General features: G+C 38.3%; 1 protein-coding gene across 4 annotated transcripts in view; it reads left to right on the forward strand.

Annotated features, from left to right (window-relative positions):
* Positions 1-26,052, forward strand: part of RAB27A (RAB27A, member RAS oncogene family) — a 75,710-nt gene extending 49,658 nt beyond the window's left edge. For all 4 annotated transcript variants that reach the window (XM_019442058.2, XM_019442056.2, XM_019442059.2 and 1 more), the window contains 4 exons: positions 3,411-3,496; positions 5,684-5,787; positions 12,046-12,169; positions 23,764-26,052. In XM_019442058.2, coding sequence (XP_019297603.1) covers positions 3,411-3,496; positions 5,684-5,787; positions 12,046-12,169; positions 23,764-23,962 — 513 coding nt within the window. In that variant the 3' untranslated portion in view covers positions 23,963-26,052. The remainder of the gene's footprint in view (positions 1-3,410; positions 3,497-5,683; positions 5,788-12,045; positions 12,170-23,763) is intronic.

The raw sequence follows: 26,052 nt of genomic DNA on the forward strand, positions 1-26,052 counted from the left end.
TTTTGCCAATATCTGCCTTTTATTTGGAGTATTTAATTCCACTTACATTTAATATAGTTACTGAAAAAGTAGCATTTATGTTTGCCATTTTGCTACTTGTTTTCTCTGTATCTTTTTCTGGTATTTATTTATGTGTTTATGCATTTATGTATTTATTTTTGAGAGAGAGCACAAACGGGGAAGGAGGAGAGAGAGAAGGGGACAGAGGATCCAGAGTGGGCTCTGTGCTGACAGCAGCAAGCCTGATGCAGGGCTCTAACTCATGAACTATGAGATCATGACCTGAACCCAAGTCAGACACTCAACTGACTGAGCCACCCAGGTGTCCCTGTTTTCTACATGTCTTATTTCTCTTCTTGTTACTCAATTTCTTCATGACTACTTTGTTTTGTGTTCTATATTTACTAGTATACTATTGTAACTCCCTTGCCATTATTTTTACTATATTTGAGTTATTTTTTTAATAGTTCCACTAAGCATTACAATTATCATCTTAATTTATAACAATCTAGTTTTGATGAATACCAACTTAATTTCAATATTATAATGAAACTGTGCTTATATAGGACTTCATTTCCTACTCCCTCCTCTGCACCGTTATTGTCACACAAATTACAACTTTATATGTTGTGTGCCTATCAACAGGTTTGTACTTATTCATGAAGTTGTACTTAAATCAGATGGAAGAAAAGAATTACAAAAAAGCATTTATACTTTCTTTTATATTTATGTAGTTATCTTTCTGGTGTTGTTTGCTTTTTTATGGACTTTATTTGCTTCCTAGTGTCCTTTTATTTTAGCCTGAAGCATTATCTTTATTATTTCTTATAGGGCAAGTATGCTAGTGATGAATTTTCTGTTTTTGTGTATCTGGTGATGTCTTAATTAATCATTCAATTTTAAATGAAAGCTTTGTTGCCTATAGAATTGTTGGTTGATTAGTCTTTATTCTTTCAGCACTTTAATTATGTCCTCCTACTGCCTTTTGGCCTCTATTGCTTGTATGTGATGAATCACTTTTTACTTGCTGCTTTTAAGATTCTCTCTTTGTCTTTGGATTTTGACAGTTTGATGATGATATGTCTAGTCAGTCTCTATGAATTTATCCTTCTTGGAGCTCACTGAGTTTCTTGAATGTGAAGACAAATGTTTTTCATCAAATTTTGGGATGTTTTTGGCTATTATTTCTGCAAATATTTTTTCTGCCTCTGTCTTCTTTTGATATGATTGCTAGTTTGCATATGTTGGTATGTTTGATGGTTCCATAGGTCTCTGTAACTCTGTTCATTTTTCTTTACTCTATTTCCTTTTGTGCCATGGCCTAGATAATCTCAACAGACCTGTCTCTTCAAATCAGTGGTTATTTCTTTTGCCATTTCAAGTCTGCTATTGAGCCCCTCTAGTGAATATTGCACTTCACTTACTGTATTTTTAACTCCAGAATCTCTATTTACTTTTTATAGTATCTATGTCTTTATTGACATTCTGTATTCAATGAGGCATTATTCCCATACTTTATTTCTTTAGATAAGATTTCCTTTAGTTCTTTGAACATGTTTATAACAGCTGATTTCAAGTCTATGTCTAGTAATTTCAACATCTGGCCTTCCTTAGGGATGACTTCTGTTGATTTCTTCACTCCCTTCCCCTGCGCCCCGCCCCCCCCCCCCCCCCCCCCCGTGTATAAGTCATACTTTCCTGTTTCTTTGGGTGTCTCACAAACATTGTTGAAAACTGGACATTTTAAATGATAAAACCTGGCAATCAAATTCTTCCCCTTTCCTAAGAGGTTCTTGTTTTTGCTCTTTATTTTTGTTGCTGTTGTTCCTGCTGTTTATTTAGTGACATCCCGGGACTAATTCTATCCCATTACTAATTCTAGTGCTGAAGTTAACTGAAGTCTCTGTTCAGTTAACTTAGTGATAAGCCAATGAGTGGACAGGTTTCTTTGAACCAGTAAGTCTATCAGCCTTTTCCAACAGATTGTGTATGTGCATGCATGCACCCATTGTGGGACATGTGCCTAATGTTCCTGCAGGCAGTTTACAACTCTGCCTTAGCCTTCATTTCCTGCTTGAGAGAGTCTCAAAGTCAGCCATAGAGAATTGGGTCTTTTCAAGTCTTTTCCAAGCATATGTATGGTCCTATACATGAAAGTGGCCTAGTAGATTCCAAGGAACATTTTGGAGCTTTTCAAGTCTCCCTATGGACATCTCATTTCCTGTTTTTTTTGTTTGTTTGTTTGTTTGTTTTGTTTTTTTTGTTTTTGTTAGATTTAGCCCCAGTTGGTATTGCTGCCTTTGGTAGCTGTGATATTAAATAATTGCTGCTGATTGTTTTCAACGAATGTCCTAAGGGTAAGGTTATCATCATAGAGCAAGCTTTGAGTCAGGCAAAGTCAAGTGAAGGCCTGGGAATGGAGATTTACAGGTAACTTTCAGACAGTTCTCTGGGGATGAGACTTGGAGAGCTCCAAACCTGTTCTGCCTCCTTTCAGTGGCTACTATGCTAATGGTTTTCACAGCTACCATAGTTATGTATCTGTTGGTTTTCAAAGCTACTAAGGAGCTGGGGAGAGTGGGATGGGAATAAGATAAATTGAAACAGCACAAAGTTTACTGTTTTTACTGATATTCAGCCATTTTTATGGAATAGATTCTTCTTGGGATGTTGCAAGCCTTTGTTAATTCTCAGAGTTTAGAAAAAGTGGATTTTGACATTTTTGGCCAGTGTTTCATTGCTTTAATGGAGGAAGAGATCTTAAGATGTCCTTCCTATAAAATTGCTTTAGAGTACTTTTTAAAGATGGGATAGGGAAAAATCATAGAAAGGTAATATTTTCTGAAACTAGTGACCTGAGGGAACTTTGAGGAAAGGTGAGTGGATTAATGTTTTGTTTCTTTCTTTAATATTTATTTTTGAGAGAGAGAGGGAGAGGGAGGGAGAGAGAACATGTGCATGCACAAGTGGGGGAGGGACAGAGAGAGAGAGAGAGAGAGAGAGAGAGAGAGAGAGAGAGATGGAGACAGAGGATCCGAAGTGAGCTCTGTGCTGACAGCAGAGAGCTGATGCGGGGCTCAAACTCATGAACGGTGAGATCATGACCTGAGCTGAAGTCGGACGCTCAACCAACTAAGCCACCCAAGTTCCCCAGATTATTGTTATTTATACATATTATGTGATATTTATATATATTTCATAATATACTTATAAAAATATATAACGTGTATATTTATGTTTTATTACAAATTACTGTATTACCCAAAGATAATTGTTTGGAATAACATACAAACAAGGTTGTATTCCAGAGGTTTTTTTTTGAGTCTAGATGCTCATGGGAGTTTTACTGAATAGAAAAGTAAGAAGAGTAGTGTTCTCAAAAGTTTTCTTTTTTCATTTTGCTATTTTAGGTGTACAGAGCCAATGGGCCAGATGGAGCCATTGGCAGAGGTCAGAGAATCCACCTGCAATTATGGGACACAGCAGGGCAGGAGAGGTATGAGACCTTCAGTTATGTGTTTCTTACTGGAGGAAAGGGAAAACCAGCTATGCTCTTCACACAGTGCCTGAGCAGGAAAAGGCCAGCTGGTTGGTTGATTTGTACTTAGATAAGACATACTTCCAAATTAGCAGGAAATTTATCAATCCGAAATGGTAATGATGTGTCCTTCATACAAGGACAGAAGAAAATTGAATCCTTTTGAAAATAGACCATCTTACTTATGGTCTTTCTTCTTCTTTCTTCTTCTTTCTTTTCCTGCTTCTCCTCCTCCTCCTCCTCCCTCCTCTCTCTTTCTTCCTCCTCCTTTCTCGTTCTACTCATTTGCTTAGACACTTTCCACCATTTACTTTTGCTGTTTACTCAGCCACAAAGACAATTGTAGAATTGCATGCATTATTCTTGATTGTTGAAATCTCATGGAAAATCTGATTGGAATTAACTCATATGGTCAGAGGTTGCTTGATCAAGATAAGTCACATGAAATCTTGATAAAAATTTCTTTAAGTTAGCTAGAAGCTGCTGTTTTCTCTAGTTTTCTTGAAGTATTCTTTTGTTTTTTAACTTTTTATTCTGGAAATATTCAAATATATACTGGAAAGGATAGTATAATAAAATCATGTACACATTTCCCAGCTTCAACAGCCATCGATTTGTGGCCTATCTCATTTCATTTATACCTCCACCTCTTTTTACCCTCACTCCTAAATTATTTTTAAGCAAATTCCAAATATCAGATTTTTTCATTTATAACTACTTTGGTAGGTATTTATAAAAGATAAGGACTCTTTTTTTTGTAAAAATGTTCACTAGAAATATTTGAGAAAATTTAAAATATATTAGATGACAAATTGATGTCAGTATTCTTTTCCATAGAGTCTATGCCTGTCAGTTGCAGGCTTTGCATAAAAGTAAAATGGAAACGGACTTGAAACGGAGAGAGAAAGGATATAGCTAGATAAAACCTTGGAAGAGAGCACCAAGAAAGGCTAGGGACTGAGTCAATAGTACTCCCATCTTGAAGCCAAAGAAATGTTTTTCAGAGTTATTAAACTTCTTTAGAGACTGAAATTAAAAGGTTATGGAACCCATTGCAATGTCAGGGCAAGTTGAACTTTCTCAGGACAAGGAAAACCTACACAGCAGGCACCATTGCTTTTGGCCTAATTAACTCTTAATTGTACTGTGCATTCTTGGCTCAGACTAATGTATCATGAGCTAGTTCTTGTGGTCCCTGTCCAGCAGACTGTTTTTTCAAATCACATGCTCCATTAACACATAAATTTATGTAAGTGATAAATAACTGTAGTATACACTTTTGGAATATCATTATCTTTTTTTTAATTTTTAAAAACTTAAACAGATTGTTTTTATTTTATTTATTTTTATTCATTTAATTCCAGCATAGTTAACATACAGTGTTAAATTAGTTTCAGGTATACAATATAGTGATTCAGCAATACACTATACTGAGTTCGATACATTACTCAGTCCTCGTCATGAGAAATGTATTCTTAATTTCTTAATCTATTTCACCCATCTCTTCCCCCACCTCCCCTCAGGTAACGATCAGTTCTCTATAAGATTGTTTTTATTTAAATTTTTTAATGTTTATTTATTTTTGAGAGAAACACAGAGACTGCACGAGCAGGGGAGGCACAGAGAGAGAGGGAGGGAGGGAGACACAGAATCCAAAGTAGGATCCAGGCACTGAGCTGTCAGCACAGAGCCTGTTGCAGGGCTCAGACTCACAAACTGTGAGATCATGACCTGAGCTGAAATTGGCCGCTTAACTGACTGAGCCACCTAAGTGCTCCAAGATTGTTTTTATTTTAAAAGAAAATTCCAAATATAATTTTTGGAAAGTATCAGTATGTTTTGAAATATTCTTTCTAGCTCTAGATATCTCTTTACCATATTTTATAAGATACCCAATATCATTGATTATATATATATACCTTTATACTGATAAAATGATCTATTATAGCACACTTTGTTAAATCTTGTATAGTTAAGAGGTACCATATGCATGTATAATGTGAAGTTATTAGAAATTATGGCACATTATTAAACACCTAATTTGTTGTTGATGAATTATTGGAAGAGCTGAGGGAATTGCTGCTAGTTTTATATTTCAGGAGTGAGGCCATGATTTAGGTGACCAATCTGCTTTTATGTTCCTAGGTTTCGTAGCTTGACAACAGCATTCTTCAGAGATGCTATGGGGTTTCTTCTGCTTTTTGATCTGACAAATGAGCAAAGTTTCCTCAATGTCAGAAACTGGATAAGTAAGTGTTACTGTTTCCCTGTCTCCCACTGCCCACTTCCCATAATAAAATGCCCTCTTATATTCTACTTTTGGTGCAAGTTGTTTTGGAGGAGCTCCTAAGGTTTTACTTGAGGGGCAAAGATAACTAACATACTGTGCTTTTCCTGGTAATGTTAACTTTGATTTGCTCACCACTTCTTTTTTTTTTTTTTTATAAGTGTTTTAAAGAAATGTTTATTTATTTTGAGAGAGAGAGAGCGAGAGCAAGCAGGGGAGAGGCGGGGAGAGGCAGAGAGAGAGAGGGAGAGAGAGAATCCCAAGCAAGCTCTGTCAATGTGGAGCCTGACGGGGGGCTCAAACCCACAAGCTGTGAGATTATGACTGAGCTGAAATCAAGAGCCAGAGGCTTAACTGACTGAGCCACCCAGGCACCCCTTTGCTGGGTACTTCTTATCCTATAGGCACATGGCAGCACTTTGCATGTAATCACTTTGGCTTTTCCACAGAGGGTGCTGTTAGCCCCATTTGATAGATAAGGAGACAGAAGCCCAGAGAAGATAAATCTTTAAGTATCTGCTTGCCTGTCGTATACTGTGAGGACTTGTATCATCCCAGGGCTTAACACATACATCACATAGATATAAATATGTTTTGAAGGCTTTGCAGATCATACCCCCAGCTCCATGTCTCTTCTGTACTCCGAGGTCCCTTTTCTGCCTTTAGGGCCAGAGCACTGGGCAGGAAGACCCATGATGGAAGACTCTAGAATTACATTTGCAAAAATGGTCACCAGTACTACACACACACACACACACACACACACACACACACACACACACACCTTCATCTTGGCTCTTTGCAGAGATCCTAATCTCTTAAATGATTGGTTAGTAGCCACTTAAAATCCTGCTACTTGATCAAATAACAGTTTGCAAATGTACACTTTTATCTGTTGATGGTATTAGTGTAAATTTAGACTAGAAAAATCTATTAAAGAATACTGTGATGTCAAATTCTTAACATCCAAATATTTAAAATAAAAATGGTTACTTAAAAATACCTACCATTTATGGGAATGCAAGCTGGTGCAGTCACTCTGGAAAACAGTATGGAGGTTCCTCAAAAAACTAAAAATAGAACTACCCTACAACCCAGCAATTGTACTACTAGGGATTTATCCACGGGATACAGGTGTGCTGTTTCAAAGGGACACATGCACCCCAATATTTACAGCAGCACTATCAACAATAGCCAAAGTATGGAAAGAGCCCAAATGTACATCGATGGATGAATGGAGAAAGAAGACGTGGTGTGTGTGTGTGTGTGTGTGTGTGTGTGTATATACACACACACACACACACACATATATATACATACACACATACATACATACATACATACACACACACACACACACACACACACACACACACACACACAATGGAGTATTGCTCAGCAATCAAAAAGAATGAAATCTTGCCATTTGCAACCACGTGGATGGAACTGGAGGGTATTATACTAAGTGAAATTAGTCAGAGAAAGACAAAAATCACATGACTTCACTCATATGAGGACTTTAAGAGACAAAACAGATGAACGTAAGGAAAGGGAAACAAAAATAATATAAAAACAGGGAGGGGGACAAAACAAAAGAGACTCATAAATATGGAGAACAAACTGAGGGTTAATGGAGGGGTTGTGGGAGGGGGGATGGGATAAATGGGTAAGGGGCACTAAGGAATTTACTCCTGAAATCATTGTTGCACTATATGCTAACTAATTTGGATGTAAATTTAAAAAAATAAAAAAACAAGTTAAAATAAAATAAAATAAAACCAAAACAACAACAACAAAAAAAACCTGATCCTTGTACTTAACATTAATATTAATGAATAAGATCTCTTGAATACTATCCTAAATCATTAATATACATTAACACTTTTAGCTCCATTTTCAGACAAGCACAATGAGACAGAAAGATACTGGTTTATCCAAGATTATGTGGCTAGTAAGTGAATGTATAGCTCCTGGGACCATGCTCTTAAGCATGACACCCATGGTTCACAAGTCTATCTCTGACAGTTTCTAGACTACATTTTCATTATTTCTTACCTGACCTAGTCTAATATCGTAATTTGTTGTCTTAACTCTAGTTTCATCTCCCTCAAATCTACTCTCCACATGGCTGCCAGAATTATTATTCTAGAAGATAAATATGATCTCATTAAAATGTTTCAATGGCTTCCTGTGGCCCATGATAAAGTACCAGATATTTTACATGCATTACAAGATGCTTCAAAATGTGCCACTGGCTGTCATTCTCATCTTCAGCTGATGGCTCACTGATCTTTGCTTCTGTAATTTTACTTTCGTTTTTACCACTGAGTTGCCCTTCTCCTATGTCTCATGAGGAAGCATCTCCTCATTTTCAGAGTGTTTGCTTAAATGTAAATTTCATGACCCCCATGCAATATTATGCATTTCTTCTTTAAATTGCCATAATAGTTTGTACATATTTTTATTATGATGTATGCTAAATTGCTATACTTGTTAACATGTCTTTCTTACATGAATCTGTTAAACTCTGATTTGTGTATGTCTTTTTAGCACCAAGCATGTTGCCTAGAATACAGTAGAAATTAAATGTGCTTTTTATGTATTTATGGAAGGAAGGAAGCAAGGAACAAATGAACTGAATTCTGGAAATATAAATCAATGTCTTTAATATTGAATATAGCAGAGTTTTAGAGGAGGTTATTAAATATGTTTCTAAATGTTAAAAAAAACAACATGACCATTAAATCAGAATACAAAAAAAAAAATACCTACCATTTAAAACAACTTGGTGTTTTGGTATTATAAAAGGGTCATTGGCTGTGATTTTGATAGTAGAAAACCTTGTTTTTAAGAACCAGTTTTTAAATAAGTAATTTCTGTGGTGTATTGTGATTTTAAAAGGTTTTCCCATACTTTGTATCTGGTCCTCACAAGCTCTGGGAGAAGATTCAGGCAGGTGGCGTGTCTTTATTTTAGGATGAGGACTCTGGGCCTTAAATAGTAGTTGACTTCTCTGAGGACATGGAATTTTTGCTTTCAGATCAATAGGCTTTTTAAAATTTTTTTCTTTACATTTATTTATTTTTGAGAGACAGAGAGAGACAGAGCACAGAGAGAATGAGACGCACAATCCAAAGCAGGCTTCAGACTCCTAGCTGTCAACACAGAGCCTGATGGGGTGGGGGTGGAGGGGCTGGAACTCACAAACCATGAGATCATGACCTGAGCCCAAGTCAGACGCTTAACCAACTGAGCCACCCAGGCGCCCCAAGTTCAGTAGCCTTTTATGCACTTTCTCAACTAAATTGATCATTACCAGTTGAAGAGCTATTTAATATTTTAAGTATAGTTTCCCCAAATTTAGTTATGCTTCCTGGACTTGACTTTGTTAATGCCCGTGTTGCATACCTCATTATTTCTCTTACAGCTGAATGATGGTGGCTATTTTTAGTCCTTTATTTTCAGACCTTGCTTCTCATCTTCTTTTCAGTATCGTTAGAACAAATTCTGGGGCTGCCTGGGTGGCTCAGTTGGGTGAGCATGCGACTTCAGCTCAGGTCATGATCTTGCGGTTAGTGAGTTCAAGCCCCACGTCGGGCTCTGTGCTGGCAGCTCAGAACCTGGAGCCTGTTTCAGATTCTGTGTCTCCCTCTCTCTCTGCCCCTGCTCACTGATAGAAATGGAAACTCTGAGACAGATAAATCTTGTCTATCTGGATTTTTTAGCTAATTAGGTAAATAACAAAGTTATGTGAAATTATGTGTAATGTATGCATGTTATTTTGTTTTCCTTATAGTGTAAAAGAATTCTTACAGGTAAAGAAAACATATACATTTTGAGGATTTCATATCTTCAATGGAAAATATTCCCCCCCCCAACCCATCTTTAAAAAAAAGAAAGTTATAATGTTCAGGGTCAGAAGTAATAGTATCAAATCTTAATTGGGAATAAAAATTTATTATGTATACGTTTTATTTTTCCTCCATTAGCATTTTGAGTATTACACGGATCATTCATTTCTTCTTTTTGGGGGGTGGGGTACATATCAGAACAAAGGTACTGTTGCATTAAACAGCTGATTCCTGGACTCTGATTAGCCTGGGGAGAGGAGGTCTGTGTCCTCCCTTTGATTCTCCAGACCTGTACTGGCAGTGCCTTTTCTTTTGACTCCGATTCTCTCCATGCCCTTTTGGGAAGGGGATACATACAAAGGTGAGCCCTGCTGAATCAGGAGACTGAACAGAGAGCTGAGTCCTCTAAGCCTAAATCCGAAATCTGAAAGGAATCAGGCAGTGTTGGATTCACTCATCTGTCTTCCTGGACCTCAGGGAAAAGCCCCTTCTACCCCCCCCCCCCCACTCCACCCTTTTTTAAACTGGTTGGAGTTCTACTTACTCTTTAAAATCTGGGAAATTATGGCCTCCATGAAATTTTCTGTGATAACTGTAGTTGTATTAAACTTTTTTCCTCTTAGCTTCTATTTTGTACTACTTTGAGGATTTTTAGCATAGTAGGTTGTAGTAGGTTTTTATGTATTTGCCTTTTTCTTCAGTGAGATTTTTAAAAGAATTGATAACTTTACTTTTTATATAAGTAAGTCAGTGTTTGTAGAAAAATCAGGAAGAAATAAAAATCGCCAATAATCACACTTACCAGAGTCTCCAAAATAAACACCATTAAACATCATTACTGGTAATACTCACCTAGCACTTCTAAATGCTTTAAAGATTAACTTAGTGGTTCTCAAATGTGCATCTGGATCACCCAGAGGGCTTATGAAAACGCGGATTCTGGGCCCCAGATCCAGCATTCCTGATTCAATAGATCTGGGGTGGGATCTGATAATTTGCATTTGTAGTAAGTTCCCTAGTAATGGTGAGGCTGCTGGTCCATGGACCTTTCTTGGAGAATCACTGAATTAACTCATTTAATCCACACCTTAACCCTATGAAGTAAGTACCATTATTATTACCATTTACAGATGGGGAAACAACTTGGTAAGGGTCACACAGCTAGTAAATGGCGGGCCAGGATTCAACCTTAGACAGTCTGTTCTGAGTTCATGTTCATAATCATGACACTGGACACATGGGTTAATAGAACACAGAGACTCTCTGGAGACCAGAAAGGTTTCACAGTAGAGGTAACTGAGAGTCAAGTCTTAAAAGAATGGTCAAGATTCCTGGAAGGAAGGTTGTGGCTGGGTGTTCAAGCACATGGGGACAGAATGTGTACCAGCCTGGAGGAAAGAAAGGGCATGGCAGTCAGTGGAAACACAGTTTGGTTTTGCCTGTATAGGCCTTGTTGCCCGATTGTTCCTTGAAGGCAAAGGCCAGGGCTCTGAAATTCTGCACCAAGTATCTGGCCTATGTTAATGATCAGTGAATGCTTGCCGACTAGATTTTCTCTTGATAAGATATAATGAACATGACTTTGTAATGAGGAACTAAAATGTCAACACTATTCTGGTTAACCATGATAAAAATAGGCTATACCAACTTTGAGGTATGTCTTAATGTGAAAGTTTGGGCTGCTTTAATTTTGTTATGGGGTGTGATGAATAAGAAATAAGATTTGTTTAATTGCTTTTTAAAATTATGCCCATTTACGGGTTTTCAGGTGAAAAGAAATAAAAGCTGTGGAATAAGAATTATAGTCTCCGGCTTCCTCTTGGTTCTGGTGACAGAATCATTTATTATTTATTCTAAATTTTCTCTCAATCTTGTATCTTGTTTATTTTAATTGAATCGATTCTGCTTTAGGATAATAGAAAAATGTGAAAAACATTTCAGAGAGAAACAAGCTAGTTTGTATGAAGACCGTTCTCTTAAAAATGTTGTTGCATGGAAAGAAACCATAGGAAAAACAGAGCTTTAAGATTAGCAATAAGTACTAAAATTTTCCAAGTATTTTTCAAATGGCCTTCAACAGAAAGATAGCCTCATGGGTGTATGCCCGTGGTTGCCACATGCACGTACATACTTTTGGAGGGTTAGCAACTTATCCCACTCCTCTCTGATATTTAAATAAGGTGAGGTATGAACTTAAGGATAAGTTTTACATATCTGTCCCATCCATTCGGTTTTGTTGATTAGGTTATTAATGCTTTTGAAAGCATTATATCATTTATGTCTCTCTATCCATTTACAGTTTTGAAGCACTTTTGCATATATTTTCCACTGACTGTACACTTATTTTCCTATAATAATTTTTCTTATAGGCCAGCTACAAATGCATGCATATTGTGAAAACCCAGATATAGTGTTATGTGGAAATAAGAGTGATCTAGAAGACCAGAGAGTAGTAAAAGAGGAAGACGCAAGAGGACTTGCAGAGAAATATGGGTGAGTGTTTCTGTGGAGAAATCTAGAGAAAACATTTCCAATTCAAACATTAGCACATGAATGGGTAATAGAAAATACAAAAGCAAAAAATCAGCACACTCGGATGTAAGCCTTGGGAGGTATAAATACCTACTTTGCATATTAATATGTGAAAATATAGGAAAAACACTGGGCGAGGGCTTTAATTTACTCTTTCAGTACCATTTTCTCAATCTCATAGTGTTTGAAGAAAGACACATTTGAGTGCAAATGCCCTAATTCTATAAGGCTGCTTTCCCAAGATGCAAGTAGGAGATGCACGGGATAAGAAAATTATCTCTATTCAGCAAAAAAATTGCAAAGCCAGTTCATGTGCTGCTGTAGAGAGCCCCAGAATACAAGCAGGCCTATTGGCTTTGAAATTTCTATGCTGGGAGAGGAGTGTGAGGATCCCCTTGGTTTAGGTTGTGGTTTTGTTGTAGAGAATCATCTAAATACTGTCTTCCTTGAGCTCCGGAATAGGATCACAGTAGCAACAGCATTAATTGGCCATGAAAGAAGGGGTTAGCCTCCGCTTGTTAAACATGTCAGGGCACCTCTACAAAGGAATTTGTGCTCTACTTTGTTTCTCCCTCTAATACAATGAGAACTCAAATGTGTATGCATTAATTACCCTTGATGTAAGCAGGAGGCAGCAAGTGGAGTTGAGAAGGAAGGGAGGTTAGAGAGAGAGGTGGTGTGGTGTGCAGGAGATGCTACTGGTCCTGGTTGTTAGGCAGAATCCAAGGAGGCCAGAGGAGGCACTTTCTCTTTTTACTTGTGACAACTGCTTTGTTCTTCCTTGGATTGATGGAGGACCAGAAAACACTGCAGGATAGGGGTCACATTGGGAAGGGAGTAGAAGGATAGTTTGGCCAGGTGGGAAGAAGCCAGAGTCTGGGGACAGTTTTGAATACCAGATAAGGAGAGTAGACTTAATCTCCTGGGGGACAGGAAGTTGCTGAAAGCCTTTGAACATGGAAGCATGTGATAAGTACTTGTCTATATCAGTCTAGGGTGGTGGGTGGGTGGGGTGAAATGGAGGGAGGAAAGACTAGAGACAGGGTGGGGCAGAGCAGGATTTTAAGTCTTTCTTAATTCTAGGGGTGGGGCAAGGCAGGGTGGGGCTGAGGAGCTGTGTGTGTTCCCATCAACTATATTAGCTTACCCTGGCACAGATTTGCAGTAGGGTGTGGAGGTTTTCACTGTAGGATAGGTGGTGCTTAACTGTGTTAGAATCACCTGAGGAGCCAGGCACCTGTGTTCGCTCAGTCAGTTAAGTATCCTGAGTCTTGGTTTTGGTTCAGGTCATGATCTCATGGGTTTGTGAGTTCAGTCCCTACGTTGGGCTCAGCACTGCTGGCACAAAGCCTGCTTGGGATCCTTTCTGTCTGCCCTTTCCCCCTTCCTGTGCGCATGCTCTTTCTCTCTCAAAATCTTTATTTAGATACAAAAAAAAAAAAAAAAAAAATCTGAGGAGCTTTTAACAAATGCTTGTGTCTGGGCCTTACCTCTGAGCTTCTGAAATAATTGACCTGGAGCAGTTTATTAGGCAAGATTCAATCGAAGAAAACTATACCTAAAAAAATTTGTTACAGGGATTTGTGGGAGCTGGTTAAACAGTTTCTGTAAAGTGTTGTTTCTAATGCTGAAGCTTGAAGTCCACAGGACAGGAAGTCAGGAAGGGAAGGTGGGTCTAAGATGAGAGAGAGCACCAGGAAACACCATCTAGGACCCATAATGACACATGAAACCCATGTCAGTACCTGCTGCCTCTGACCTGGATGGTGTGGATAGCTTAGAGAAGCCAGGGACCTTTGGCACAGAGCTAGGCACACTCACTTGGCCCAGGAGCTGGAGAAACTGAGAGGATCTTGGGGAAGGTGAAGCAGGTAGAGGTGTGTTTGCTGGTTTATGCCAACGAGATGAGCCAGAAGGTGAGCAACAATGTATGAGAGCTACGGAGTGGCAGCTGCTTTACTTCCACCCCCCAATATCCCCCAAATCTCTCCTGTGATCTACCCTAACTAGAAAGGAAATTCTGGGGAATGTTCAGCCTAACCAAGTTGACCTGTTACAAAACCACCACAGGCAGGGGCCTGGACATTGATGTCTTTTAAAAGCTCTCCACTTAATTGTCATGTTAAAAGTACCTCTGGTGCTATTAACAAATACTCAGATCTGGGCCTCACCTCTGAGCTTCTGACACACTTGGTCTGGAGTAGTGATTCTGAGGTGGAGGCTGGCAGAGCCCCACAGGAGATTCTGATATGCTCATCTATTCTTGAGAGGCACTCCTGTAATGAATGTAGTGCAAAGGAAAGGGGGAGGGCCAGATACCAATGAGAATACTGAAGTGTCGAAACTGGGACCTGGAAGCTATGTTGCAAGTAGGTGAGGAGGAAGTGAGCGATGAAGCAATGGAAACCATGGACCTAGACCATGCTCTTGAGAAGTATGTGAATGAAGCCAAAAGAGGTAGGGCATCTAGGGGAGCTAGCTAGATCCAACAAGTATGTTCTCAAGTACTGGAGGGGAGCCAGGATTGACTTCTCCCCGCTCTGGGCTTTTTCAGCCTTTTGTTTATTTCCTCTGTTCTGGTTCTCAGGATTCCACATCCTCCCTGGTATCAAAGAGCCCAACATCGCCTTCTGTCTGTAGGGGGAATCTGGGATTGTAGGGAGACAGGGATTGTCTTTCATCTGTGTCCAGCTCACAAGCTCTGGGGAGTACTTCATAAGAGGGACTCAATCTAAAGTTTCTGAATTAAATTAAAATGAGAGAAGGGATTAGCACATAAGATTATGGAATCTATTGGAGAAGAATGGAAAGGAATGGAAACAAAATTTTCTTAGGAATTAGGAAGCATAAAATGTAGTTCTGTAGGCTTTTTGGCAATTTCAGGAGGAGCTATAATGAAACAGTTTAGTGCATATCCATTTCATAAATTTGACATCTAAGTTTAATGATTATTTTCACAGAATCTTTTTTTCATTTTTAATCATTAACATTTTCATTGGCTGTACTAAAGGGCTATGTTGGTCAGTTTATCTCTATGCTAAAAGTCATAAAATAGGGTACAGTTTATGATACATCTTGATATCATTTGTATATTTGATAAATTTGCATTTTCTGTTCCTATTGTGCTACCTTTTCTCCCCAGTTCCTGAAAAAGGATCATTCGCTCACAAATGGTTCTCTTAAATATACATGCATTTGGAGAAAGACTTTGTCTTAGAAAAACTTTGAAAACGTAATAAAGACCATGTTACAGTACAAATATGGAACATAAGTCTGTGTCTGCGAGGACAGTAGATCTGAGAATAAGGATTTCATGGGGTAGTCAAAAATGGAAAGGGTGAATCGAATGCATGATGAAGAATATCAGAAGTTTTATTTTTAGTAGATTAATAATCCGTTTACCTGTAATTCCCTATAATATTTAGGTTTGTCTAGAAAAGTGCAAAATAATACTTTCTAGTATGTTATATTGAATAAAATTGTCAATGCAGTCAGAGAAAAGAGTAAAGCAGGTTTGCTCAAACTTGTACTGCTGCCAGTCAAAACAATTACAGTCTACAGTTGCTGAAACACTTGAAAAAATAGCTACAAAGTCAAATATGTTAGAAGAGGAAGCAGAATCCAGTATTGGCAACATTCTCTTTGAGGTGATACTATGGGATTTCAAGCCTTAGTGTAGTGCGGTTTAGAATCACCTGAATGCTGGGTCCCAAGGAGTTTCTTTATTTTATTTTTTAATATATATATATTTTTTTTATTTTTGAGAGAGGGAGAGCTAGAGAGAGAGAGAGGGAGACAGAGCTTGTGCGTGCACGCGCGCACATACACACACGCACATAACGCACACACAAACACACGCGCGCGCATGCGCGCGTGGGGGAGGGGCAGAGAGAACAGGGGACAGAGGGTCCCTAGTGGGCTCTGCATTGACAGCCTGATGCTCGGCTTGGACTCAGGAACTCTGAGGTCATGATGTAAGCTGAAGTCGGATGCTTAACAGACTAAGCCACCCAGGCACCCCCCACAAGGAGTTTCTGTTTCAGTAGATCTGGGCTGGAACCCAGAAATTTGTTTCCGATCCCCGGATGCTGCTTCTGCAGGTGGCTGAAGATAGCACTTTGAGAACCACTGGCATAGATGTCAGGTTACTATCAGACGTGCATGCTGGTGGATATTTTCCTTGACAGTATAGTTGGACAAATCATTATGCACAGAATGTGAAGCAGTTGTCTACTGTACCATGGATGTTTGAGGGAAATGTGCTCAATGACGCATCATTGGAAAATCCATGTTTTAGAGAGGAATGTTTTTCTTTCACAGTTGATTAAATCAGCTGTGGTATAGACTGGGAAGGGACTCTGGGGTTGGTACTGAGAGAGTATCCACCACAAGTGGGCAGGCAAGGACTTTGTGAGTAAAAATGGCTGCATCCAAATACCCTCCCAGACTCTTCTTTTTTCACACAGGTTAGTTGGTGGTCATTACAACCCTTTTGTTCGTGATTCAGAGTTGAAAGAAATAGAAAAAAATGTGACTACAAGGAAGGAGTGAAAATTGAATGTACATATTTCATGTGTCGTACAGAGGAACGGGTAGCAATTCTTTTAAATTGAGTAATAATTGACATATAACATTGTATTAGTTTTAGGTGTACAATGGGATGATTTGATACATGTGTTGCAAAATGAGCACCACAATAAGTTAACATCCATCACCACATATCATTACAATTTTTTTCATCTAATGAGAACTTTTAAGATCTATTTCCTTAAAGGCAGCAAATTTAAGACAACTTTTTCCCCACTGGAGGCTGTGAGCTATTGATGAGGAAGTTGCTCAAGAGTTTCTGGATTAAAAGATGTGTTAAAAACATTTATTTACAACATTATTGAGTACAGGCTATTTCTGGGGTTCAAGTGGCTTAGCTCAGGAGCATACTTAGTGTCCTTTGTGCGTTGAACTAGATGAAATGTGGTATGAATAGATTGATGTCAAATAATTTGATTCTTTGCATACTTCATGACATCCTTCCTTTATACAAGAAACATTGATGTATTATTGGGCATGTTTAAAACCACACACATAAGCTGAAACTAAACATGCAAACTTTTTCAGAACCCCACACAACTCATTACAGGATCTAGATTTTATTTGGCACAACCTCCTAGTTTGAAACAGTCCATAAACCAGCCCTTTCTTATACATGATTGTTCATTTAGCATTCAACAGACTTTGAAAAGTAGTGAGACTAATTATGTAATTTAGTAAAAAATTTCTCCATAATATCTGGATCCATACTGGAGCCAAATAACTAGAACCATTTGAAAGAACCCTCAAATATACTTGCTTTCATTTTTGACAACCTCTAACTGTAATCTAGGGTCTTCTAGTTTTGTGGAAATAAGTAGTAGAAAGGAAACCAGCCTGATGTGGATCCTGATCTATGGCATGAGCAGGATCTTGATATCCTGGTGAACAACTGTAAATGATCATAATACCCCCCCCCCTCATTGATTTGAAGTAGTTAGCCATTTTGCTCATTTTATTTATTTTAAAATTTGTGATTAATCTATTTCTTTTAAAAAATATACCAAAATTGGATTCTGCATGCATTCCAAATGACTATTGAGTGGTTATTTTTGGACTGATATCACAGGTAGCTGCACAGGGTTTTTTCACAAGTTTGGTAATACTGCCTCTAGTAATGCTACATTAGCACCACCATGTGGAGAGAAGGGACAATATCACTATTTCTGTGGTTAAAAGGGGAATTGATCCTCTTGAATTTAAGCTAATTTTTAAAATTTTTTGCCTAATAAGTTTTCGGAAAAGCAGAATATTATTCTTAGAGTAGAAAAAACCCATTAGATCATCATTTATTGAGCACTTTTTGGATGCTAGGCTTGTGCTAAGTAAGCCCTTTACATGTATTATCTCAATTTCTCCTTACCGCAATGACCCCATGAACCACGGTTATCCTCTTTACAGATATGGAGAAGTGTTTGGATAATGTAGCCTGAATGCCTTCTAAAAGTGAACATCAAGAAGATAAGGACATAAAAACAGTACTAACTGCATCCACTAGATTCATCTTTGCCCTTAGGACAAGCAAGACAGTTCAGTTTTCAAATGTGAACTCAAAGGCACATGTCTGTTTCTGGAGCACCACTTATTGTGGAAAGATAGTCTTATTTCAGGGTCTTCTCTGTGGACCTCATTTGCTTCTCTGGCAGCGTAACTATCAGAGAGCAGAGAGGAGTGAATTTTAGCAGTCATTTATTCCTGTAGAAACAAAAACCGCATTGCCCCAGAGTCTTCTAAGGAAGACTCTGAATGATTAGTCTAAAGATTAAGGTTGTTAACCAGACTCCTGGTCCCATGACCTGGAGCTTCACAAATGGCAAGAAAATATACTTGACTGAGATGGTGTTGCTTGAATTTGGAATTAAAATTTAAAGTACATCTTATTAAAAGATGTACTATATCAACATGAGTGACTTGAAAGTTTGTAACCTAATTCATATACCTTGAAGTTCTACCAATTAAATATTTAAGTTAGCAACTATATTAGACAATAGCTTATTGATCTGCTAGAGGCATCAATCATTTCTATCTTAGTATTAATCAGTGAAATAAGGTCCAGTTCTCTCTGCATTTGGTGAAGATCACTTGGGGGAATTAGGGATCTGATGAGGACTCAAGGTAGGCAGATGCTTTGGGGCATGAAGAACTCCGGCAAGGATGGATCCAAGTGAGCCATCCCTGATGTAGGAAGGAAGCATAGCATGGTCCCAGGTACTAGGATTTAGGGTAGTTCTGTAGATCAGGTACATTGTGGATTAAATCAGTAGTTTTAAGATAGTTTGAGAGTTTAATGTTGATAATGCTGCTCAGGTCTCTTGGAGTTATGACTGTCTCATGACTCAGTGACAGTGTTTCTATGGGATGATGTGTTCTTAGTGTTAAACAACAAAATTACAAACAAACTTTTGTAACCTAACCTATTTCTGCCTTAGAAATAAGAAACATTTATCAGCGACACATATATCAAAAATGACACATTTCTTGTGTGTCAGATTATGATATAGATGCTTTAAATGTTAACTCATTTAATCCTTATAAGACAATGCTGATAGTGTTTAGTTTTATGGATGAAGCAGGTAAGGCACAGAGTTTAATGGCTTGTCAGGGTTCCATAGTTGGTAAGAGGTTGTACTAGGATTCGAATCCAGGCAGGCTGGCTTCAGAGGTTATGGCTCCTAACCATTGTCAAAGATGTTTGCAACTTCCATGCATAGATTTTATAGTTCTTAAAAGTATTTTCAACTATGATTTTCATGTATGCCTCAAAAATAACTGTGAAGCAATTTTCAGGAGCAAGAGGGAAAAACTGTGGAAAGTAGAAACAGCTTAATAGATTCAGTTGAATTCATTGGCGCTCAGGACCTGAGTTTGAAAGCTATTTACATTGGATTTTGAGGGGATTTCAAAAAATTAGATGTGCATTATGATGACAAGAAAGTTCTTCTGTTCAACCAGTTTTATTCCCCCTTCTTTGTTTCTCTCCCTCCCTCCCTCCCCCTCCTCCTCCTTCTCTCTCTCTTTTTCTCTTTTTGTATTTCCAATTTCAGCTCATTATTCTTGGGGGGAATGATGAATTTTTCAGTTGCTTTTCCATGAAACAGTATATTTCTGAATGGTGGTAGAATGATTAAGCCTTCTTTTATTTTTATTTTAATTTTTTTGATGTTTTTATTTATTTTTGAGACAGAGAGAGACAGAGCATGAGCAGGGGAGGGGCAGAGAGAGAGGGAGACACAGAATCTGAAGCAGGCTCCAGGCTCTGAGCTGTCAGCACAGAGCCCGACATGGGGCTCGAACTCACGTACTGTGAGATCATGACCTGAGCTGAAGTCGGACGCCCAACCGACTGAGCCACCCAGGTGCCCCAAGCCTTCTTTTAAGTATGAGAAATTTTCTGTAGACATTAAATGATTCTTCATGGTGTAGTTAAGAAGAAGCATGATGAAGAAAATGTAAATATTTAAATTTTGAGAATTCTCAACCTATATTCCATTCTTACAACAATGGCAGCATCACACACTGTCCCCGTGATTCAGCTCAATAACATAAGTGCTCAATAAATAAATATTTGTTGAATCCCCACAAAGGATGCACTCCTCCCACTTGATCATCAAATATTGCATGTGACCAGGGGAGTGGGAAAGAGAGACGCATTATCTTCATTTTATGGATAAGGCAACAGATGAAGATGGAATTAAGAAGACTGACAGTAAGCAAAGGTGTTGCCAGGCAGGTTTAAAAACACTAAGAACATGTAATTTGCCCAGCATACTGTTTCCTGATTAAGGTATGTTAGCATCAGGATACAGAGGGGTATGAACATGGACATGGTTGAATCAGTAGAGCAACTGTGTCTCGTAGTACTCACAGATGGATGGATAAATGTTCATTGGAGAGTTCCTCAACCAGTTTTTAAGAGCTAGCCTGGAGCAGGAGAGAAGTGCAGAGGTCCAGTTGCAAGTCCTATCAGCTCCTACAGGAAGTGTGCAGATAACAAGACAGCCTCATGAGGAATCATATGGAGAAATAGCCTTCCATCCTATACATGTACCCCCTACTGTACTGCTGCTGCCCTTTTTTTTTTAATAGAGAGGGGGTACATGCAACATTGCGAGGGCAGTGGTGGAGGTGGGGAAGAGGGAGAGGGGGAGGGGAGGGACTGGGGGAGAGGGACAGAGAAGCCCCTGCAAGGATCCCATGCAGGCTCGATCTCAGATCTCAGGATGGTGAGATCATGACCTGAGCCAAGGTGAAGAGTTGTCAGATGCTTAGCCAACTGAGCCACCCAGGCGCTTCCCTCCTCCCCCACTATGGCATCTTAGTGACATGAGAAGCAAAGCAGCTGTGAGAAGAACTGGAATCAAGCTGGAATCACGCAGCTGTGGATTCAAATCCTGGCTCTGCTACTTTGTATCTTTATGAAACTTGGAAAATGACTTCACCTTTCTGAGCCTCGGTTTAATCATCTGTGAAATGTGAATAAAAATTTCCAGAGGTTTTTCTCTGTTAGGAATTCAGTGTCAATTATTTTATTGTCTTCTTTTGATTTTTGATGTAAAAGCACTAGGAAGTTTAAAAATATATATATTTATAAAAGCTCTCAGGTGGAAGCTGCTCCTAGCTAAGAAATAATAAAAGAGGAACTGAAATTGTAATCAGAGTCACTGATGTGGCATTAACATACTAGGAGAACACAGGAAAACAAAGATATTCTCCAAAAAAAGTAATACTGATGGAGAATTGTAAAGTCCCTCTAAATGTAAGGAACATTTAACGAGACTCAATTGCAATACCCACAGAGGTGCTCAAACAACTTTCTTTTGCAGTTGTTATATCTCAGAGCATTTTGGTCAGGTTCCTTACTAAATGGTGGAAATGGAATCGATAGTTTGAGGAAATACAGTTTTATCACTGTTTTCATGGCTTTACTAAGAAGCAGGAAGAATTTGGCAGTTGATTAATCCTGTTTCAAGAACTAACTCAAATGTATACAAGGTGGCCACTGAAAGAAGACTCATTTCTCTGGACAAAAGACATGAATAGACACTTCTCCAAAGAAGACATCCACATGGCCAACTGACACATGAAAACATGCTCAACATTACTCCTCATCAGGGAAATACAAATCAAAACCACAATGAGATACCACCTCACACCTGTCAGAATGGCTAACATTAACAACTCAGGCAACAACAGATGTTGGCGAAGATACGGAGAAAGAGGATCTCTTTTGCACTGCTTGTGGGAACGCAAACTGGTGCAGTCACTCTGGAAAACAGTATGGAGGTTCCTCAAAAAATTAAAAATAGAACTACCCTACAACCCAGCAATTGCACTACTAGGTATTTATCCAAGGAATGCAGGTGTGCTATTTCTTTTTTTTTTTTTTTCAACGTTTTTAATTTATTTTTGGGACAGAGAGAGACAGAGCATGGACGGGGGAGGGGCAGAGAGAGAGGGAGACACAGAATCGGAAACAGGCTCCAGGCTCCGAGCCATCAGCCCAGAGCCTGACGCGGGGCTCGAACTCACGGAGCGCGAGATCGTGACCTGGCTGAAGTCGGACGCTTAACCGACTGCGCCACCCAGGTGCCCCGCAGGTGTGCTATTTCAAAGGGGCACATGCACCCCAAAGTTTAACAGCAGTACTATCAACAATGGCCAAAGTATGGAAAGAGCCCAAATGTCCGTCGATGGATGGATGGATAAAGATGTGTTGTATATATGTAAGGGAATATTACTTGGCAATCAAAAAGAATGATTATGCTAAGCAAAATCAGAGAAAGACAAATAGATGACTTCACTCATATGAGGATTTTAAGTTACAAAACAGATGAACATAAGGGAAGGGATGCAAAAATAATATAAAAACAGGAAGGGGGACAAAACATAAGAGACTCTTAAATATGGAGAACAGAGAGTTACTGGAGGGATTGTGGGAGGAGGGATGGGCTAAATGGATAAGGGGCATTAAGGAATCTACTCCTAAAATCATTGTTGCACTATATGCTAACTAACTTGGATGTAAATTTAAAAAAGAAATAAAAAAAGAAAAAAGAAGACTCCTTTCTCAAGATTATATGAAAAGCAGTCTTAATAGTTTAGAAACTATGTTTTGTGAATTATTTAAAAATTTCACATATATCACAGGTCCTTGGGTAAACAAAGACTGATGTCCTTGAGAAACTCTGAGATGATGTAGAAATCAGAATGTCTTCAAGTTTATGACCAGAGAATACAGGCTAGAATTGACAAGTGGCAAAGCCTTTGACAAACACAGCCAGAGAGCATGCATTTTTCTCCACTGTCAGTGCATGTGCAGCATGCAGTCGAAGGGATTTGTTTTGGAAATCCTCATACAAAGCAGATTAATTTGGAACCAGTTAAACATAATGGTTGAGTTGGTTTCACTGGAATCAAGCAGCTGTGGATTTAAATCCTGACTCTTCTACTTTGTATTTTTATGAAACTGGGAAAATTACTTCATCTTTCTGAGCCTCTGTTTAATCATCTGTGAAATGGGGGGTGGGGGACACCTAGGTGGCTCAGTCAGTTGAGTGTCTGACTTTGGCTCAAGTCATGATCTCACAATTCATGGGTTCGAGTCCCATGTCAGGCTCTGTGCTGACAGCTCAGTCTGGAGCCTGCTTCACGTTCTGTGTCTCCTATCTCTGCCCCTCCCCGACTTGCACTCTGTCTTCTCTGTCTCTCTCTCTCTCTCTCAAAAATAAACATAAAAAAAATCATCTGTGAAATGTGAATAAAAATTTCCAGAGGTTCTTCTCTGTTAGGAATTCAGTGTTAATTATATTATTGTCTTCTTTTGCTTTTTTATGTACTCTGTTGTGATAAAGCATTTTTATTTTCTTGTATATTTATGTTCCACTTATTTTTGAAGTTGAATTATAAAGTGCAAAGGTCACTTTCTTTTCCCTCCACATGTTTTTACCTGAATTGTCTCTGTCTTGCAGAATCCCCTACTTTGAAACTAGTGCTGCCAACGGGACAAACATAAACCAAGCAATCGAGATGCTCCTGGACCTGATAATGAAGCGAATGGAACGGTGTGTAGACAAATCCTGGATTCCTGAAGGAGTGGTACGATCCAATGGTCATACCTCCACAGATCACTTGAATGAAGAAAAGGAGAAGGGGATATGTGGCTGCTGAAGAGTCCAGTGAGCTACACAATAACTCAAGGGTCTGTGATCTTCTCTGTGTGTAATACATGGCACAGAGAGAGATGAACCGATGTGTACAAACTGCTTCTCACCGTCCCAGTTAGAGCTGTCAATTAAAGCATCTGGTTTCAAAATTAATTTGCTGCAGCTTTGTAAATATTTAAGATTCAGCCTGAGAGTTGTGAGAATGTTTCACATTGCCAAAAGTGCCTTATAAAACTTTAGCCCATGACAGTAGATCATTCAAGAATTGAGGATTCTGTGGTTACAGAAGAGTGCATTTATTAAGTAGAATGACTAAAGATGCCATCACCTGCCTTAACATACATCAGTCCAGAGTCCAACTCTTAAAATCTTAGGTACAATTATAAAACAATTAATCCAAATTAAAAAAACCATACTTGTACTGTAGGTGACCTTTAGATGGTAAAATGCCATCCAAACCACTTGAATGTTAACTAAGAATATATACAAATGTCAGTTCATTATCTGTGAGTATTTATATAAATATTATCTTTAAATGAATATAGGATAAATTATGGTTATGTCTATAGACTCTGGATAAACTGGATTGACCAGTTATACACTCGCTTTGACTCTTGGTAGGTAAGGAATTGGGGTGAGGTCAGGGGTGTCTTAATATAGCATGAGCAACTGAAGTGGGGCTTCTAGCTCCCTGCTATATTCCCACTGCTCTGAAGGGTTGATCGAAGGATCAGGGAATTAGATTTTTATGGCTTTATTTCACTGTGACCTGTGCATTTATATTTGGCTTATGTGCTGGCCACATTTGGACATAGCTGGTGCTTATGCTGAAGTTATTTGTGATAAGTAAACATTTAGCTGCTTTTTCTTCATATTTATAATGTTGTTCTGGCATCCTCAGACAGTAGTTTTAATTAGCTTATGAACTACTAATCTTTTGTCTCACCATCATGCTTTATGTCATTGATATTTGCAATTTGTTTTATTTTTTACATTGGTGGAATTGAAGGAATTAGTTTTTAATTACATAAAATGTTTGTTTGCTATTTGGTAGATAAAAGATGTTTGTATTTAAGCAGTTATACTATAGCTGAATATAAGAAAAATGAAGCCTTCTATAGCCTGTATTTTTTATTGAGATCACAGGCATTTATTGCACTTGCTGGGTCTTGCCAAGCTCATGGATTCCTCTGTAATGCTTAAGAGTCTTCATATCAAATTCAAGGTAGTTTTAAAATATGCCTTATGGCAGGTGTTTATAATGGTCAATAGGGGAAAATTCTTATTTATTAAAGTGGTTTAAAGAAATTAGATTAAAAGTTCCAAAGAGGTTAGTCGCTATTTAGGAAGAAATATCACTCATTGTAATTAAACAAAGAATAAAAGTAAATGTATTTTGTGGTGGCAAATGCTTGGAAGAACTGTAATGATAAAAATACAGCGGTGATGGAAAGTAATTACTTTTATATGGTAATTTTCAAATAGTTTTTTATTGAGTATCCTGTTTTTTTGCCAGTTCCCTCCCACAACTCCTTTAAAACACCTAGCTGTGGTTACTAAGATCTTACATATTTCTAGTCTTGAAATGAAGACTTCTTTTAAATACTGAAGAAGTCATTGAGTCCTGTGCATTTGAACTGTGTTATTTCAGTGAGACGAAGATTCAGACATTACAAGGGCAGGGTCATAATCACAAGCAGTGCCTTTTAAAGTTGCCGTAAGACTTCAGTGAGGTGAATTACAATTTTACTGCTACGAATCAGGCAGCATTTTATATATAGTTAAAAAGAAGACAATATTTGTACGTTTCACTTTTTCAAGAACCAAATGAGCAATTAGCTACATATCCCATTGGCCTTATCTATAATACACAATTAAACATATACATGATAGAGTACACATGCAGGAACTATCTTTAATTATTGAAATAAATAACCTGTATTCTCTTGGGAAATCACTTGTTTGAATTTGCTATTGAAGTAACATATTTTTTGCATCAATGTATTTTTCTATTTATAAGATTGTGTAAAAGTGAAGTGTATCTTCAGTGAACTTTGTGCCATTAAGCTTATAATTAAAAAGTAGTCTAGTCAA

Source organism: Panthera pardus, unplaced genomic scaffold (genome assembly GCF_024362965.1).
Source record: "Panthera pardus isolate Hobbes unplaced genomic scaffold, ASM2436296v1 HiC_scaffold_24, whole genome shotgun sequence".
Classification (NCBI taxonomy): Eukaryota; Metazoa; Chordata; class Mammalia; order Carnivora; family Felidae; genus Panthera; species Panthera pardus.